The following is a 17,759-nucleotide window of genomic DNA, read 5'->3' as shown; positions in this document are numbered from 1 at the left end:
TCATTGCCCCAGACAGAGTTTCAACAATATGCTGTGGCTAATAGCCACAGATGAACCTCTGCTCCATATATTGATCCAATCCCCTCTTGAAGCTGGCTATGCTTGTAACTGCCACCATCTCCTGTGGTAGTGAATTCCATGTGTTAATCACCCTTTGGGTGAAGGACTTCCTTTTATCTGCTCTAACCCGACTGCTCAGCAATTTCATTGAGTGCCCACGAGTTCTTGCAATGTGAGAAAGGGAGAAAAGGACTTCTTTCTCTACTTTCTCCATCCCATGCATCATCTTGTCAACCTCTATCCTGTCACCCCGCAGTCAACGTTTCTTCACGCTAAAGAGCCCCAAGCGTTTTAACCTTTCTTCATAGGGAAAGTGTTCCAACCCTGGAAGCATTCCAGTTGCCCTTTTCTGGACTTTTTCCAATGCTATAATATCTTTGAGGTGCGGTGACCAGAACTGTACACTCCGCGCTCCCCCCACCAACCAGGTAGAAACACGGGTCAGCCGGATGCATCCAGAGTGAATCAGACCACAGCACGGAACTCGGTTTCCAGAAAGTTGGCTTTACTTGGCAGTACAGAAGTCATCTGGAGCCTTCCCCGGACGGGAAGCCCGGCTCCGTCAAATCAATACTGCAGTGCAGTTTGGTCCACCTGAGAAGCCACGCATGGTGCGGGGGGGGGGGGGGGGGAGGTGGGGTAGGGGTAGGGGTGGGAAGAAAAGGAGTAGGGTTAAAACTTGCAAACACAGACATACACAGCTGGGCCTGCTTTGGAGGTGTTTTGTTCTCGCACCGATTTATTAGTATCGCTTCCGAAAACACAAAAGAGAGGCCGTTTCCCGACAGATGTAAACAGTTTGAGAAGCTTTTAGTGGGGGGGAAGGAGAAGGAAAAAGGCGGAGTGTGCTAGGGAGAAATCCTACCACAAAGGCTACAGTTGCTGTGGACTTTGGCCGTAATGACAGCTTGCCATGAAGTTAAGACCGGATGGGAAAAGGCTGTGTGGGATGAGACCCCACCCCCAATTAGAGGCTATTCATGGGTTCCGTGCACCCATGGCTGGGCGGGGGGGGGGGGGCAGTGGGTGGCCGCAACTTGGACAGAAGCAGAGACTGAAAGGGGCAGGAGAAGGGGTCACAGAAAGCGACGCGGGCGTCTGAGCCGTCCTCGACCCGAGATCAGCGAGAGACGTTTTAACGGGGGCTGATCTTTCGCCAAAGTTAGGGATCGGGAAAGCGGGTCAGCGTCGGCCAATTTTGACACAGCGGCCTTCCTTTTAAAGAATTGACACGTGATTACATCCGAGGGGGGGAGGGAGAGAGCGTTTTTGCCAGTGAAGGACTCATTTTGTTTTGTTTTTCCTTTCAGTCTCGGAGACAGGATTACAAAAAAAAAAAAACCCAAAAAAAGCAGGCCTTACAATATTGAATTTCAGACGGGGCCTTCGCTTCAGTTCCTCTGCGCGTCGCACCCCTGCCAGCCGATCGAGAGCCCGGATTAAGGCTCCGGCACCCGCACCCGCCCCCCCACACTACTGCGGGTCCTCCTCGCCGTAGATGTCGTTCTTCTTCCGCTTCATCTCTTCAAAATCAAAGTCTACGCCCATCATCCGCTTGTAAATATCTTTGATGTCGTCGCAGGTCGTCTCGAAGTGGGTGGTGGCGTCGTAGGTGCGGGAAATAAAGATCTGGGGAGAAGAGGGAGACGGAGGGGTTGGGTCAAATCTTTAGTTGCGAACACCCCTCCAGCCCAGAAAGGGTTCCAACGCAGCTTTCCGGCAAGTCATACAAACCTGGCTCTCTCTGCCCAGGTCGGTCGGTGCAAACAGGTCGCTGACGCTAACAAACCTAGAAGAGGGGAGAAAGTCATTTTAGGGCCATGGTCAGACGTACATTTTTATCCAACACAGCAGCAAATGCTCTTTGGATTTAAAGTGGACAGCCATACAACATCAGGGAGTAGTTGGTGAGTCGTGGGTATCCCGTCCTGCTGTGACTTACTGTCGGGCTTTTTTGATAGAGGATAAAGGAAAGGTCCCCTGTGCAAGCAGAAGTAGTTTCTGACTCTGAGGTGACGTTGCTTTCACAACGTTTTCATGGCAGACTTTTTACGGGGTGGTTTGCCATTGCCTTCCCCAGTCATCTACACTCATTTGACCGACCTCGGAAGGAGGGACGGCTGAGTCATCCTTGGGCCAGCTACCTGAACTAGCTTTCGCCGGGATAGAACTCAGGTCGTCAGCAGAGGGCTCCGACTGCAGTACTGCAGCTTTACCACTCTGTGCCACAGGGCTCTTGCCCCAAAGGTAAAGGTAGTCCCCTGTGCAAGCACCAATCGTTTCCGACTCGGGTGACGTTGCTTTCACAACATTTTCACAGCAGACTTTTTACGGGGTGTTTTGCCCTTGCCTTCCCCAGTCATCTACGCTTCCCCCCCAGCAAGCTGGGGACTCCTTTGACCGACCTCGGAAGGATGGAAGGCTGAGTCAACCTCGAGCCGGCTACTTGAACCCAGCTTCTGCTGGGATCGAACTCAGGTCGTGAGCAGAGCTTAGGACTGCAGAACTGCAGCTTTAACACTGTGCGCCACAGCATAAAATCCGGTCCTAAATGCTTGACGACGGGCCAAAAAAGATTTCCCCTGTCTGATCGCACCAGCGTTAGCGAGTCGTCTCAGCTTGCACCCCAGATCTGTGCCATTTTTAAAAAATCTTAGCGATCCACGCCTAACCGCAGAATCAGCAAAAGGTGTCAAGGGCTCCTGGGTGATTTAAGCACCACGACAGATACATTCCGAGCGACTGCATTTGGGGCGGGAATTTTGTGACACAATCACTACTTAGTCCATATTTCTAGAAAATAGTCCCTATGACAGGGGTGGGGAAACCTCCGTCGCAGGTTTGATTCCCCACTTCTCCACTTGCACCTGCTGGAATGGCCTTGGGTCAGCCATAGTTATCACAGAGCTTGTCTTTCAAAGGGCAGCTTCTGGGAGAGAGCTCTCAGCCCCGTCCACCCCACAGGGTGTTTGTCGTGGGGGGAAGAAGATATAGGAGATTGTGAGCCGCTCTGAGACTCTTGAGTGGAGGGCGGAATATAAATCCAATGTCGTCGTCTTCTTAAAGAAGAAGAAGATATTTATATCCCGCCCTCCACTCCGAAGAGTCTCAGAGCGGCTCACAATCTCCTTTCCCTTCCTCCCCCACAACAGACACCCTGTGAGGTAGATGAAGATATTGGATTTATATCCCGCCCTCCACTCCGAAGAGTCTCAGAGCGGCTCACAATCTCCTTTCCCTTCCTCCCCCACAACAGACACCCTGTGAGGTGGGTGGGGCTGGAGAGGGCTCTCACAGCAGCTGTCATTTCAAGGACAACCTCTGCCAGAGCTCTGGCTGACCCGAGGCCATTCCAGCAGCTGCAAGTGGAGGAGTGGGGAATCAAACCCGGTTCTCCCAGATAAGAGTCCGCACACTTAACCACTACACCAAACTGGCTCTCCAAGAGAGAGGTGTCTTCTCCGAGCTGTCCAATAGGGTGGTGGGGGCTTCGAGAGCCACGCAATATGTGCGAAAGAGTTACGTGTGGCTCCTGAGCCACAGTTTGGCCCCTCTCCTGCTCTTGGGGAACAAAGGAGGAAAGGTGAATGCATGGAAGCGGCCTTGAAGCAAGCAGAGCTATAATGGCAGCCTGCATATATGACCAAACCCACGCCTGCTGTGTTCTCCCTCCTTCCCCAATCTCTCCCATGCCACGCAAACGAGGCCAGCTTGGAAACGGGCTGCAGGCAAGGGACAAGGCGTGGGGCGACGCGTGGGTGCTTACTTCTGCTCAACCGGCTCCAGGAGCTCCAAGGCGGGCTTGATCTCCTTCTCGGGGTCGTTGGTCTCCACCGTAGTGCTCACGATGGCGATGTACTTCCCTTGCGCCGCCACGTTGTGCGCGGAAGAGATCATGCAGACGTAGATGTCTGAAACAGACCAGAAGATCGCAGGGACTCTATTAAGGATCCTCCGTTTTATCTACAGCGCTACGAGTGCAGGGGGACCAGGCGACGTTTTACCACCCGGGGCGGGGGTCCCCCGACCTTTTCGAGCCCACGGCGCCTTTGGAATTCTGACCAGAGCTGGGGGACGCAGCCACAAAATGGCAGCCGCAGGAGGTGGAGCCAACCCCAAAATGGAAGTGGAGCTCCGTACTGAGGACGCCGAAGTGTAGGGAAAGAGTGTCATAACTTTAACAAAAACACCAGGAAAGAAGAGTTTAAAAGCGGGCTACAGTCCACAACATCTGATGCTTGGATCAGTTTTTACAGGATCAGTCAGCTCTGGCTTATTTGAGCTGCGACGGACCAACAGGAGGGTGACTAATAGGAGCTGCCTTTGCCCCCAGTCCCACGAGCGGCCCTACCAGGACATCCCGGAGAAGGAGAAGAAGAGAGAAGGAAAAGAAGAAGAGAAGGAGAAGAAGAGAGAAGGAAAAGAGGGAGGAGGAGGAGGAGAATTGCAGATTTATACCCTGCCCTTCTCTCTGGATCAGAGTCAAAGCCGCTTACACTTTATCTTCTTCCCCCACAACAGACACCCTGTGAGGTGGGTGGGGCTGAGAAGGCTCTCCCAGAAGCTGCCCTTTCAAGGACAACTCCTGCGAGAGCTCTGGCTGACCCAAGGCCATTCCAGCAGCTGCGAGCGGAGGAGTGGGGAATCAAACCTAAAATCTCCATTACCTTCCTTCCCCCACAACAGACACCCAGTGACGTGGGTGCGGCTGAGAGAGCTCTGACAGAAGCTGCCCTTTCAAGGACAACTCCTGCGAGAGCTATGGCTGACCCAAGGTCACTCCAACAGCTGCAAGTGGAGGATTGGGGAATCAAACCCGGTTCTCCCAGATAAGAGTCCATGCACTTAACCACTACACCAGGCTGGCTCTCATCGAAGTCTCATCTACAACCTCAGAAAGACCCCCAGAGACAGGCTGCAGCCCCCGCCTCCTCAAAAAAAACCCCGAATCGCCAGGGGCCAGGCTCACCGGACTTCCTGTTGACCTGATTTTGGGGAATGATGATCTGGCACGAGTTGGCGTCGTTGGTGTTCTTGATGGGGTGGCTCAGGATGCAGATGACCCGGATGACCTTCCCCACTTTCTTGACTTTGTCTGGGACGTAGCTGGGGTCGCAGATGAGCTGCTTGCAGCGGGCTATCTGAGGAACGAGACGCGGCGAGGTTTTAGAACGGGGGGTCCCCGTCGTGATCTGTGAGACGAGGCCTGGGGAGGCCGAGGCCTAGAGACCAGCGTGGGAGTAGAAAGCAGACGCAGCCTACAATCCCCCCCACAAGGCTCGGCGCCCGCTGTAACCAATCAATGCCCAGGGATTGCGTGAGGGGATTGATACTTAAGCTAACCTTGTGGGCTGTGGAACTGCGTTCTTTTTCTCTCACAGAGTCACGCCGAGAGGACAATCCGTGGCTGAGAGAAGGAGCCCTCGCTATGAGGTAAGAGTGAGGAACAGGCAGTCGGCCTGGTATAGAAGGCTAAAAGGGGCCTTTTTGGTTGGGCTTGGGAGGTTACTCAGGGCCTGCCCAAGGGACCATAAATCCGGAGTGGTGGCAGAGTAAGGCGGCAACCCACAGGGTTCGCTACAGGTCCCCAAACCCTTTTTGAGCTTTTGGAGTTTTGGCGGAGACTGGGGGGGGGGGGGGTGCAATCGCCAAATGGCTGCCTCAGGAGGCGGAGCCAACCTGCACAATGGCTGCCGCAGGAGGGTAGAGCCAGCCAGAAAATGTCAGGGAGCGGTAGCAATTCAACAGACCAGGCAGCCGTGCTTCCTGGATACCTCTCAACAAAGCAGGCAACCAGCAATAGGCTCTGCCACATCGGGGTGGGGGAGAGAGTGGCAGGTAAAAGAAGTCACATGACATCACAAGGCTTTTAAATATCCCCAAAAGGCTTTCCTGCTTTGGCTGTCTCAGCCCATTTTCTACTTCACCCAGTATTTGTTTTGAGAGCCAGCTAGGTAAGCTCAAAAGAAGAGCCAGGGGGTACAGCCTACCTGGTACTTGTCTGCCCAAAGATATGCTCCAGGCTCCAGGGTAGAAGCAGACAGATCGCATCCATTATGCCTCCGGGCTACCCTCAACAAAACGAGCTTCCTGGCTGCACTTAGTATGGCCAAAACACATGTCACTTCTTGCAAAGACACCACCTTTCTGAAAAGTGGTGTCATTATCCAATGTAGGAATCCGCATCAGGGAGACCAGAATAATTTCTCTTCATTTTTCTACTGGGCAGGCGGAATGTGACCAGGTGACTTCTCTGCAAGCAGTGTGTGTGGGGGGGGGGGGAGGGGGATTCTTTGCACTCAACCACTTTTCAGAGCTGCCTACTAGACCTCAGGGGAAGGGCTGACGCAGGTTTGCAGGAGACAGGAAAAGTCACAAAGAGTTTCTGTACCTCCCCTTCTGATTTCACTCCAACCACTTGGCCGTTTTCCACGACAATCTCCTCGATCGGCTTGTTCAGCATGTAGGTGCCTCCGTAGATGGCACTTAACCTGGCCAACGAAAGCAAGGGCTTGAGATATATATTTGTCAGGGCTTGACAATAGTCTGTCCAGGCTGTTAAACCTTCAGGACGTTCTGGAAGACATTAATCCACAGGGTCATCATGTTGGAAGAGACTCGGAAGAGACTTCGGCACGGTAACAAGTGTAGACGCTATACAAAACGAGCGGCCGAATGGGCACAATCGAAGAGTCGCGTAGAATAAACGTCAGATGTTTGAGAGCCCACAGACACGAACATCAGACGTTTGAGGGCCACAAGGGAGAGAGGAGAGGTGGAAAGAAAGCAACTTTAACTTTAAATGCATTCTCCCAGTCGCTGGATGGCTTGGCAAAATGGTTTAAAGAGGCAAATGTCTTCTCTCCAAGCCAGCCAATGGGGTAGCGGGGACTTCAAGAGCCACACAATGTGTGTGAAAGAGCTACTGTTTGTGTGTGAAAGAGCTACCCTGGTGTGTGAAAGAGCTACCCTGGTATAACATCTGACATGGTATAATGTGTGTGAAAGAGCTACCCTGGTATAACATCTGACATGGACCCCTGGAAAAGATGATCTCACCAACAATATTCCCTCTCGGCTGTGGAATCCTGAGAGCAAAAATTCAACTTCGTGAGCTACTGGCATTAAAAGAAGATGAAGAAGAAGATATTGGATTTATATCCCGCCCTCCACTCCGAAGAGTCTCAGAGCGGCTCACAATCTCCTTTACCCTCCTCCCCCACAACAGACACCCGTGAGGTGGGTGGGGCTGAGAGGGCTCTCACAGCAGCTGCCCTTTCAAGGACAACCTCTGCCAGAGCTCTGGCTGACCCAAGGCCATTCCAGCAGGTGCAAGTGGAGGAGTGGGGAATCAAACCCGGTTCTCCCAGATAAGAGAGCTCTGGCTGACCCAAGGCCATGCCAGCAGCTGCAAGCGGAGGAGTGGGGAATCAAACCCAGTTCTCCCAGTTAAGAGAGCTCTGGCTGACCCAAGGCCATTCCAGCAGGTGCAAGTGGAGGAGTGGGGAATCAAACCCGGTTCTCCCAGATAAGAGAGCTCTGGCTGAGCCAAGGCCATTCCAGCAGCTGCAAGTGGAGGAGTGGGTAATCAAAACCCGGTTCTCCCAGATAAGAGAGCTCTGGCTGACCCAAGGCCATTCCAGCAGGTGCAAGTGGAGGAGTGGGGAATCAAACCCGGTTGTCCCAGATAAGAGAGCTCTGGCTGACCCAAGGCCATTCCAGCAGCTGCAAGTGGAGGAGTGGGGAATCCAACCCGGTTCTCCCAGATAAGAGAGCTCTGGCTGACCCAAGGCCATTCCAGCAGCTGCAAGGGGAGGAGTGGGGAATCAAACCCGGTTGTCCCAGATAAGAGAGCTCTGGCTGACCCAAGGCCATTCCAGCAGCTGCAAGTGGAGGAGGGGGAATCAAACCCGGTTCTCCCAGATAAGAGAGCTCTGGCTGACCCAAGGCCATTCCAGCAGCTGCAAGTGGAGGAGTGGGGAATCAAACCCGGTTCTCCCAGATAAGAGAGCTCTGGCTGAGCCAAGGCCATTCCAGCAGCTGCAAGTGGAGGAGTGGGGAATCAAACCCGGTTCTCCCAGATAAGAGAGCTCTGGCTGAGCCAAGGCCATTCCAGCAGCTGCAAGTGGAGGAGTGGGGAATCAAACCCGGTTCTCCCAGATAAGAGAGCTCTGGCTGAGCCAAGGCCATTCCAGCAGCTGCAAGTGGAGGAGTGGGGAATCAAACCCGGTTCTCCCAGATAAGAGCCCACGCACTTAACCATTACACCAAACTGGCTCTCCAGTTGTGAGCTCCTGCATCAATTAGCCTGCGCTAGGGCCATTTCTCCTGAGCCGAGACAAAAATGTGCGAGCCAGAGTCTAAAAAGCTGTGAGCTGGCTCTCCCCAACTCAGCATAGAGAGAACACTGCTGGCAAACCCTCCCCCTTCCTTATAGTATTTAAGGCACACACAATTTCTATCTATCTTGTAAGCCCTCCTTGAGCTCCATATGGAATAACGGCAGCTAACAGATGTTTTAGAGGCATCCGTAAACCCTCCAAGCGGAGGCACGTCTCTCACCTTGCAAATCCCTGGGGCAGCTCCCCCAGGCCATAGAGCGGGTACAGGTAGGGGCTTTTGCCGTATCGGGCCAGAGAATCGCTGTACAGCTTGATCCTGTTGATGGTTTCTAGGCAAGGCTGGTCTAGGTAGCTGAAAGGGAAAGACTCCATCAGCAAAACGGCAAATGAAGAGCTGTGGCCCAAATGCTTTGGAGGCCCATCAGTGGCTACGAGCCACAGGGTATTGTTTGAACTCTCTGTCTGGCGCATGCGATGCTCTATATTCTGGTGCTGGAGGGGCAACAGTGGGAGGGCTTCTAGTGTCCTGGCGCCAGTGGTGGACCTCCTGATGGCACCTGGTTTTTTTGGCTACTGTGTGACACAGATTGTCGGACTGGATGGGCCATTGGCCTGATCCAACATGGCTTCCCTTATGTTCTTATGTGACACAGAGTGTCGGACTGGATGGGCCATTGGCCTGATCCAACATGGCTTCTCTTATGTTCTTATGTGACACAGAGTGTCGGACTGGATGGGCCACTGGCCTGATCCAACATGGCTTCTCTTATGTTCTTATGTGACACAGAGTGTCGGACTGGATGGGCCACTGGCCTGATCCAACATGGCTTCTCTTATGTTCTTATGTGACACAGAGTGTCGGACTGGATGGGCCACTGGCCTGATCCAACATGGCTTCTCTTATGTTCTTATGTGACACAGAGTGTCGGACTGGATGGGCCACTGGCCTGATCCAACATGGCTTCTCCTATGTTCTTATGTGACACAGAGTGTCGGACTGGATGGGCCATTGGCCTGATCCAACATGGCTTCTCTTATGTTCTTATGTGACACAGAGTGTCGGACTGGATGGGCCATTGGCCTGATCCAACATGGCTTCTCTTATGTTCTTATGTGACACAGAGTGTCGGACTGGATGGGCCATTGGCCTGATCCAACATGGCTTCTCTTATGTTCTTATGTGACACAGAGTGTCGGACTGGATGGGCCACTGGCCTGATCCAACATGGCTTCTCTTATGTTCTTATGTGACACAGAGTGTCGGACTGGATGGGCCACTGGCCTGATCCAACATGGCTTCTCTTATGTTCTTATGTGGCACAGAGTGTCGGACTGGATGGGCCACTGGCCTGATCCAACATGGCTTCTCTTATGTTCTTATGTGGCACAGAGTGTCGGACTGGATGGGCCACTGGCCTGATCCAACATGGCTTCTCTTATGTTCTTAAGTGACACAGAGTGTCGGACTGGATGGGCCATTGGCCTGATCCAACATGGCTTCTCTTATGTTCTTATGTGACACAGAGTGTCGGACTGGATGGGCCACTGGCCTGATCCAACATGGCTTCTCTTATGTTCTTATGTGACACAGAGTGTCGGACTGGATGGGCCACTGGCCTGATCCAACATGGCTTCTCTTATGTTCTTATGTGACACAGAGTGTCGGACTGGATGGGCCACTGGCCTGATCCAACATGGCTTCTCTTATGTTCTTATGTGACACAGAGTGTCGGACTGGATGGGCCACTGGCCTGATCCAACATGGCTTCTCCTATGTTCTTATGTGACACAGAGTGTCGGACTGGATGGGCCATTGGCCTGATCCAACATGGCTTCTCTTATGTTCTTATGTGACACAGAGTGTCGGACTGGATGGGCCACTGGCCTGATCCAACATGGCTTCTCTTATGTTCTTATGTGACACAGAGTGTCGGACTGGATGGGCCATTGGCCTGATCCAACATGGCTTCTCTTATGTTCTTATGTGACACAGAGTGTCGGACTGGATGGGCCACTGGCCTGATCCAACATGGCTTCTCTTATGTTCTTATGTGACACAGAGTGTCGGACTGGATGGGCCACTGGCCTGATCCAACATGGCTTCTCTTATGTTCTTATGTGACACAGAGTGTCGGACTGGATGGGCCACTGGCCTGATCCAACATGGCTTCTCTTATGTTCTTATGTGGCACAGAGTGTCGGACTGGATGGGCCACTGGCCTGATCCAACATGGCTTCTCTTATGTTCTTATGTGACACAGAGTGTTGGACTGGCTGGGCCATTTGCCTGATCCAACATGGCTTCTCTTATGTTCTTATGTGACACAGTGTTGGACTGGATGGGCCATTTGCCTGATCCAGCATGGCTTGTCTTATGTTCTTATGTGACACAGAGTGTCGGACTGGATGGGCCACTGGCCTGATCCAACATGGCTTCTCTTATGTTCTTATGTGACACAGAGTGTCGGATCCAACATGGCTTCTCTTATGTTCTTATGTGACACAGAGTGTCGGACTGGATGGGCCACTGGCCTGATCCAACATGGCTTCTCTTATGTTCTTATGTGGCACAGAGTGTCGGACTGGATGGGCCACTGGCCTGATCCAACATGGCTTCTCTTATGTTCTTATGTGACACAGAGTGTTGGACTGGCTGGGCCATTTGCCTGATCCAACATGGCTTCTCTTATGTTCTTATGTGACACAGTGTTGGACTGGATGGGCCATTTGCCTGATCCAGCATGGCTTGTGTTATGTTCTTATGTGACACAGAGTGTCGGACTGGATGGGCCACTGGCCTGATCCAACATGGCTTCTCTTATGTTCTTATGTGACACAGAGTGTCGGACTGGATGGGCCACTGGCCTGATCCAACATGGCTTCTCTTATGTTCTTATGTGACACAGAGTGTCGGACTGGATGGGCCACTGGCCTGATCCAACATGGCTTCTCTTATGTTCTTATGTGACACAGAGTGTTGGACTGGCTGGGCCATTTGCCTGATCCAACATGGCTTCTCTTATGTTCTTATGTGACACAGAGTGTCGGACTGGATGGGCCACTGGCCTGATCCAACATGGCTTCTCTTATGTTCTTATGTGACACAGAGTGTCGGACTGGATGGGCCACTGGCCTGATCCAACATGGCTTCTCTTATGTTCTTATGTGACACAGAGTGTCGGACTGGATGGGCCATTGGCCTGATCCAACATGGCTTCTCTTATGTTCTTATGTGACACAGAGTGTCGGACTGGATGGGCCACTGGCCTGATCCAACATGGCTTCTCTTATGTTCTTATGTGACACAGAGTGTCGGACTGGATGGGCCACTGGCCTGATCCAACATGGCTTCTCTTATGTTCTTATGTGGCACAGAGTGTCGGACTGGATGGGCCACTGGCCTGATCCAACATGGCTTCTCTTATGTTCTTATGTGACACAGAGTGTTGGACTGGCTGGGCCATTTGCCTGATCCAACATGGCTTCTTTTATGTTCTTATGTGACACAGTGTTGGACTGGATGGGCCATTTGCCTGATCCAGCATGGCTTCTTTTATGTTCTTATGTGACACAGAGTGTTGGACTGGAGGGGCCACTGGCCTGATCCAACATGGCTTCTCTTATGTTCTTATGTGGCACAGAGTGTCGGACTGGATGGGCCACTGGCCTGATCCAACATGGCTTCTCTTATGTTCTTATGTGACACAGAGTGTTGGACTGGCTGGGCCATTTGCCTGATCCAACATGGCTTCTCTTATGTTCTTATGTGACACAGAGTGTTGGACTGGAGGGGCCACTGGCCTGATCCAACATGGCTTCTCTTATGTTCTTATGTGGCACAGAGTGTCGGACTGGATGGGCCACTGGCCTGATCCAACATGGCTTCTCTTATGTTCTTATGTGGCACAGAGTGTCGGACTGGATGGGCCACTGGCCTGATCCAACATGGCTTCTCTTATGTTCTTATGTGACACAGAGTGTTGGACTGGCTGGGCCATTTGCCTGGTCCAACATGGCTTCTTTTATGTTCTTATGTGACACAGTGTTGGACTGGATGGGCCATTTGCCTGATCCAGCATGGCTTGTGTTATGTTCTTATGTGACACAGAGTGTCGGACTGGATGGGCCACTGGCCTGATCCAACATGGCTTCTCTTATGTTCTTATGTGACACAGAGTGTCGGACTGGATGGGCCACTGGCCTGATCCAACATGGCTTCTCTTATGTTCTTATGTGACAGAGTGTCGGACTGGACGGGCCATTCACCTGATCCAGCATGGCTTCTCTTACGTTCTTATGTTCCCTATTCTTTCCCCCCACTCCCACAAGGGCTTGCGGGGCCACAACGTCTTTATCCTGAGAACGCTGCCTTTCTCACACAGACCTTCCCCACTAGGGCAGCGGGCTTGCACTCTTTATTGCACCTATCCCTTCTGGAGCCAGAAACACCATCCAAGCTATTCCTCAGCTATGAAGATTAAAAAGCAGGAAGTGGATACAGGAGGGGTTAGGGTTGCCAAGTCCGACTCAAGAAATATCAGGGGATTTTGGGAGTGGAGCCAGGAAACATTGGGGGTGAAGCCAAAAGCAAGGGTGTGACAAGCACAACTGAATTCCAAAGGGAGTTCTGGCCATCACATTTAAAGGGAGAACACACCTTTTAAATTCCTTGCCTCTATTTGAAATAATGAAGGTGGGCTAGGGCTCAAATAATGAAGAGTGGGGTAAGGCTGAGTCATTATCTTGTAGGAGCTTCCCGGGCTGTGACATGCTAACAGAGGAGCTTTCCTGAGGAGGTTCTTTTGGATATGGAAAGAAACAGTCCCAATGTAGTCCATTCCGTGCATCTATTTGTGATGCCGACGTTCACTTCTTGATGAAAAAGTTGCTGTCTTGTAAACTATAGCCGGCATCACAAATAGACGCACGGAATGGACTATATTGGGACCGTTTCTTTAAAAGGAGGTGGACCGTTTCAGTCCTTAGAACAGGGGTGGGAAACCTTTTTTCTGCCAAGAGCCAAATGGATATTTATAACATCATTTGCGGGCCATAAAAAAACTATCAACTTAAAAAACAGTGCTCCGCCGAGGGAGAATGATTCAGGCCAGCAAAATTAATGCAAAGAATTGTTTTTCTATTTGAAGTCATGTGGGGAGAGCCTAATCTGGCACACCTGCACACGCACGCACACACCCGGCCCGCTGCCCTAGGCAAATGCCTAGGTCTAGGGCTTTTTTGTAGAAAAAGCCCAGCAGGAACTCAGTAGCATATTAGACCACATCCCGTAATATTAGCATATTAGGCCACACCCTCTGGAGAATATATCTGCATATTGCATGGAATGATTACGAATGCATTATAGAAACCATTCACAGCATTTGTAGAGTGCTTATAAACCCACCTGGGGACTGGCAACCGTATTGTGGGCAAACCAGACACACAACATTTGAGGTTCTGTGCTCCCCAGGTAAGCCTGAAGGGCCTTCGAAACAGCCTGGAACAGCCTGCCACATGGACTCAAGGTCTTGCTTCTGTTTGCTACAGAGCCCTGCCAGTCACTTCCCCTGCTAACGCCTGGGCCTCAGAGGAGCTCCCGCAAGTTTGAACTTGGTCCCGCACGGACAGCTGCCCCAGGGAACACAGCCACTTACTCGTCAGTCCTGTAGAGGGCGAGAGCGTGGCCGGTGAAGTCAATCACGTCCTGGCCCAGGTCAAACTTCTTGTAGACGTCCCTCATGGTGTTCTTCTTGGGGTCGACCCCTTCGAAGGTGCGGGCGTCGTTCTCGTCGCAGTTGGCGACATACACCAGGAACTTGCGGAAACGCCGCTTCTCGAACAAGCCCATCAGACCTGCAGGGCCGGGAAATTATCAGCTCGGAGCACGTTCCTTGTGGAGGTGTTCAGAAGGGAAGACGCTGCTTGAACGCTGTGACGTGCCCCCCACCACCACCAAGAGGCTCAAAACACCAGCGATCTGATGCACGGGATTTAAATGCATTTGTGCGAGCTAGGCCTGTGACTTCTATTCCCCAGACCCACTGCATGGGATCAAGATGTGAAGCGCTAAACAGAATTAGTTGTTGTAGATTTTCTGGACTGTATGGCCATGGTCTTGGCATTGTAGGCCTGAGTTTCACCAGCAACTCTGACTGGCGTCCTTAGAGGTATAACCCAGAAAACTGGAGTTCTCTCTGGGTCAAGAAGATGGCAAGCAAGTAATTTATATCTACTCAGAAAGGTGGGGTAAGGCTGATATTATCTTGTAGGAGCTTCCCAGGCTGTGACATGCTAATGGAGGAGCTTCCCTGAGGGGGTTCTTTTGTATATGAAGCTTTCCTGAGGAGGTTCTTTTGTATACAGATTGACTGTTGAAATTCTAATCTTATACGTAGTGCTGTTGTAAGAGGCAGAGCGTTTTGTGTTTATCAGGACTGGAAGCCATGCCTTATTCATTTTTTAAACTCTCTTCCTTCCTGTTGAAATTGTGTTAATGCTTCTGGATTTCAATGGCTTCCCCTGTGTCATCTGACAGGGTAATTGGACGTGTTGTCCAGCATTACAGTGTCTTGGAATAAGATACTGTGCCCTGTTTGAGTTAGGCAGAATGCCCGGCCTTTTACAAGGGTCCCCAAGCTTTTCCCACTTGAAAAATTCTAACTTTTAACACGATAGGAGCAGAGAGAAAATGGCTGCTGTGGGAGGCGGAGCCAGTCACAAAATGGCAGCTGCAGCCTCCTTCAAGTCCCACAGTGCAGATCTCTGTGTTGTGGTGGCAGCTGCTGCCAAAGTAACGTTGTTAAAAAATCTGCACAGCCGATCAAATCTTCAGTGGCCAGTCAGAAGCCTTGTGGGGCAAAAAGCCCACCTAGGCCCACACACTCTTCAAAGAACATTTGGTGAGTGCCAGAAAAGGTGTCTACTCACTGGAGGCCAGGGCTTCCGCCTCAGTCGATGGAACTTTGTAAATCTTTCCTCCCTTGTAGACAAAGCTGCCTTCGATCACCTTGAAGTCCAGGTAGCGGGTAACTTCGGTGTACAGCAACATCTTAACCAGCTGGCCTGCAAAGGAGAGAGGCTTAGAATCATGGAGTTGGAAGGGACCTCCGGGGTCATCTAGTCCAACCCCCTGCACAATGCAGGAAACTCCCAAATACCTCCCCCCAAATTCACAGGATCTTCATTGCTGTCAGATGGCCATCTAGCCTCTGTTTCAAAACCTCCAAGGAAAGAGAGCCCACCACCTCCCGAGGAAGCCTGTTGCACTGAGGAACCACTCTAAACTCACAAACACCTCCCCCTAAATTCACAGGATCTTCGCTGTCAAATGGCCACCTAGCCTCTGTTTAAAAACCTCCCAACGAAGGAGAGCCCACCACCTCCCGAGGAGGAAGCCTGTTCCACTGAGGAATCGCTCTAACGGTCAGGAAGTTCTTCCTAATGCTGAGCCGGAAACTCTTTTGATATAATTTCAACCCATTGGTTCTGGTCCTACCTTCCAGGGCCACAGAAAACAACTCCACACCATCCTCTACATGACAGCCCTTCAAGAACTTGAGGATGATGATCCTATCACCTCTCATCCGCCTCCTCTCCAGCCTAAACATGCCCAGCTCCTTCAACCTTTCCTCATATGAATTGGTCTCCAGATCCCCTCACCAACTTCGCTGCCCTCCTCTGGACCTGTTCCAGCTTGTCTATATGTTTCTTAAAATGTGGTGCCCAAAACTGAACACAAGACTCCAGGTGAGGTCTTACCAGAGCAGAGTAAAGCGATACCATCACATCACGTGATCTGGACACTAGACTTCTGTTGATACAGCCCAAAATTGCCTTTGCCTTTTTAGCCACCGCATCACACTGTTGACTCATGATTCACTAAGACCCCTAGATCCTTTTCGCACAGACTACTGCTAAGACAAGTCTCCCCCATCCCATAACCATGCATTGGATTTTTCCTACCTAAATGCAGAACTTTACATTTATCCCTGTTAAAATTCATTTTATTGATTTTAGGCCAGTTTTCCAGCCTGTCAAGGTCATTCTGTATCCTGTTTCTATCTTCTTCTGTTTGCAGCCCCTCCCAATTTAGTATCATCTGCAAATTTAATAAGCAATCCCTCTATTCCTTCATCCAAATCAATGATAAAGATGTTGAACAAAACAGGTCCCAGGACAGATCCTTGAGGCACTCCACATGTCACTCCTCTCCAAGAGGATGAGGAACCACTCACAAGCACTCTTTGGGTGCGATCTGTCAACCAGTTACAGATCCACCTAAGGGTAACAGGATCCAAACCACATTTTACCAACTCATCAACAAGGATAGTATGTGGAACCTTATCAAAAGCCTTACTGAAATCAAGATAAACGACGTCTACATCATTCCCGTGATCCAGCAAGGTAGTCTCTTTCTCAAAAAAAGAGATCAGGTTAGTCCGACATGACTTGTTTTTAACTAGCGGGAGAGAATGCACAAAGCCATCTTCTATGGAATCAGAACCCTAGTCCATCAAGGTCAGCACTGTGCACTCAGACAGGCAGCAGCCCTCCAGACTAAGCTCTCAGCCACTCACCGTTAGCCATCAGGAATTTGGGAATCAGATCCACGTTCCAGTCTCGTCCTCGGCCCATCGACTCCGGCGGGGATCCCGGGAGATTAAACCGTTTGTATAGCTTGAAAGACAAAGGAGTCGTCCAATGAGGGCAGAGCACCGATAAGTGGAAAGGGCGGGGCAGAGGTATCATAGCAGGGCTACACAGACCGTGCCTTCCACACTGAGGTCTTCTCCACAAAGGTGGAGGCAAGGAACTTCGAAAAAACCCAGAGGGGTTGCAAAAAGAATCACAGCTCAGTTCTGACTGCAAAATTAACAGCAAAGATGCTGAAAAAGTGTTGCGCGAGAAGAGAAAAACCTATTCAAGATAGTCAATCAGAATTCTAAACCACTCCCCACTTCCTGTTTATGGTTACTTTCCAAGTTTTATATCACTAAAAACCAAAGGGGAATGCAGTCCAGAGCCAGTTTGGGGTAGTGGTTAAGTGCACAGACTCTTACCTGAGAGAACCGGGTTTAACTCCCCACTCCTCCACTTGCAGCTGCTGGAATGGCCTTGGGTCAGCCAGAGCTCTCTTATCTGGGAGAACCGGGTTTGATTCCCCACTCCTCCACTTGCAGCTGCTGGAATGGCCTTGGGTCAGCCAGAGCTCTCTTATCTGGGAGAACCGGGTTTGATTCCCCACTCCTCCACTTGCAGCTGCTGGAATGGCCTTGGGTCAGCCATAGCTCTCTTATCTGGGAGAACTGGGTTGGATTCCCCACTCCTCCACTTGCAGCTGCTGGAATGGCCTTGGAT

The 17,759-nt window shown here is 51.3% G+C and overlaps 1 protein-coding gene across 1 annotated transcript in view; it reads right to left on the bottom strand.

The window, feature by feature from the left end:
- Window positions 1-547: 547 nt before the first annotated feature.
- Window positions 548-17,759, bottom strand: part of GDI2 (GDP dissociation inhibitor 2) — a 52,579-nt gene continuing 35,367 nt past the window's right edge. Inside the window, exons 3-11 of the mRNA XM_060246018.1 lie at window positions 16,979-17,078; window positions 15,330-15,464; window positions 14,057-14,255; window positions 8,623-8,754; window positions 6,452-6,551; window positions 5,030-5,201; window positions 3,827-3,971; window positions 1,795-1,849; window positions 548-1,689 (exon numbers count right to left, since the gene is read on the bottom strand). Of these exons, the coding sequence (XP_060102001.1) occupies window positions 1,534-1,689; window positions 1,795-1,849; window positions 3,827-3,971; window positions 5,030-5,201; window positions 6,452-6,551; window positions 8,623-8,754; window positions 14,057-14,255; window positions 15,330-15,464; window positions 16,979-17,078 (1,194 nt within the window). The 3' untranslated portion in view covers window positions 548-1,533. The remainder of the gene's footprint in view (window positions 1,690-1,794; window positions 1,850-3,826; window positions 3,972-5,029; window positions 5,202-6,451; window positions 6,552-8,622; window positions 8,755-14,056; window positions 14,256-15,329; window positions 15,465-16,978; window positions 17,079-17,759) is intronic.

Source organism: Heteronotia binoei, chromosome 8, assembly GCF_032191835.1.
Source record: "Heteronotia binoei isolate CCM8104 ecotype False Entrance Well chromosome 8, APGP_CSIRO_Hbin_v1, whole genome shotgun sequence".
Lineage (NCBI taxonomy): Eukaryota > Metazoa > Chordata > Lepidosauria > Squamata > Gekkonidae > Heteronotia > Heteronotia binoei.
This window is presented reverse-complemented; position numbering and strand designations above follow the sequence as displayed.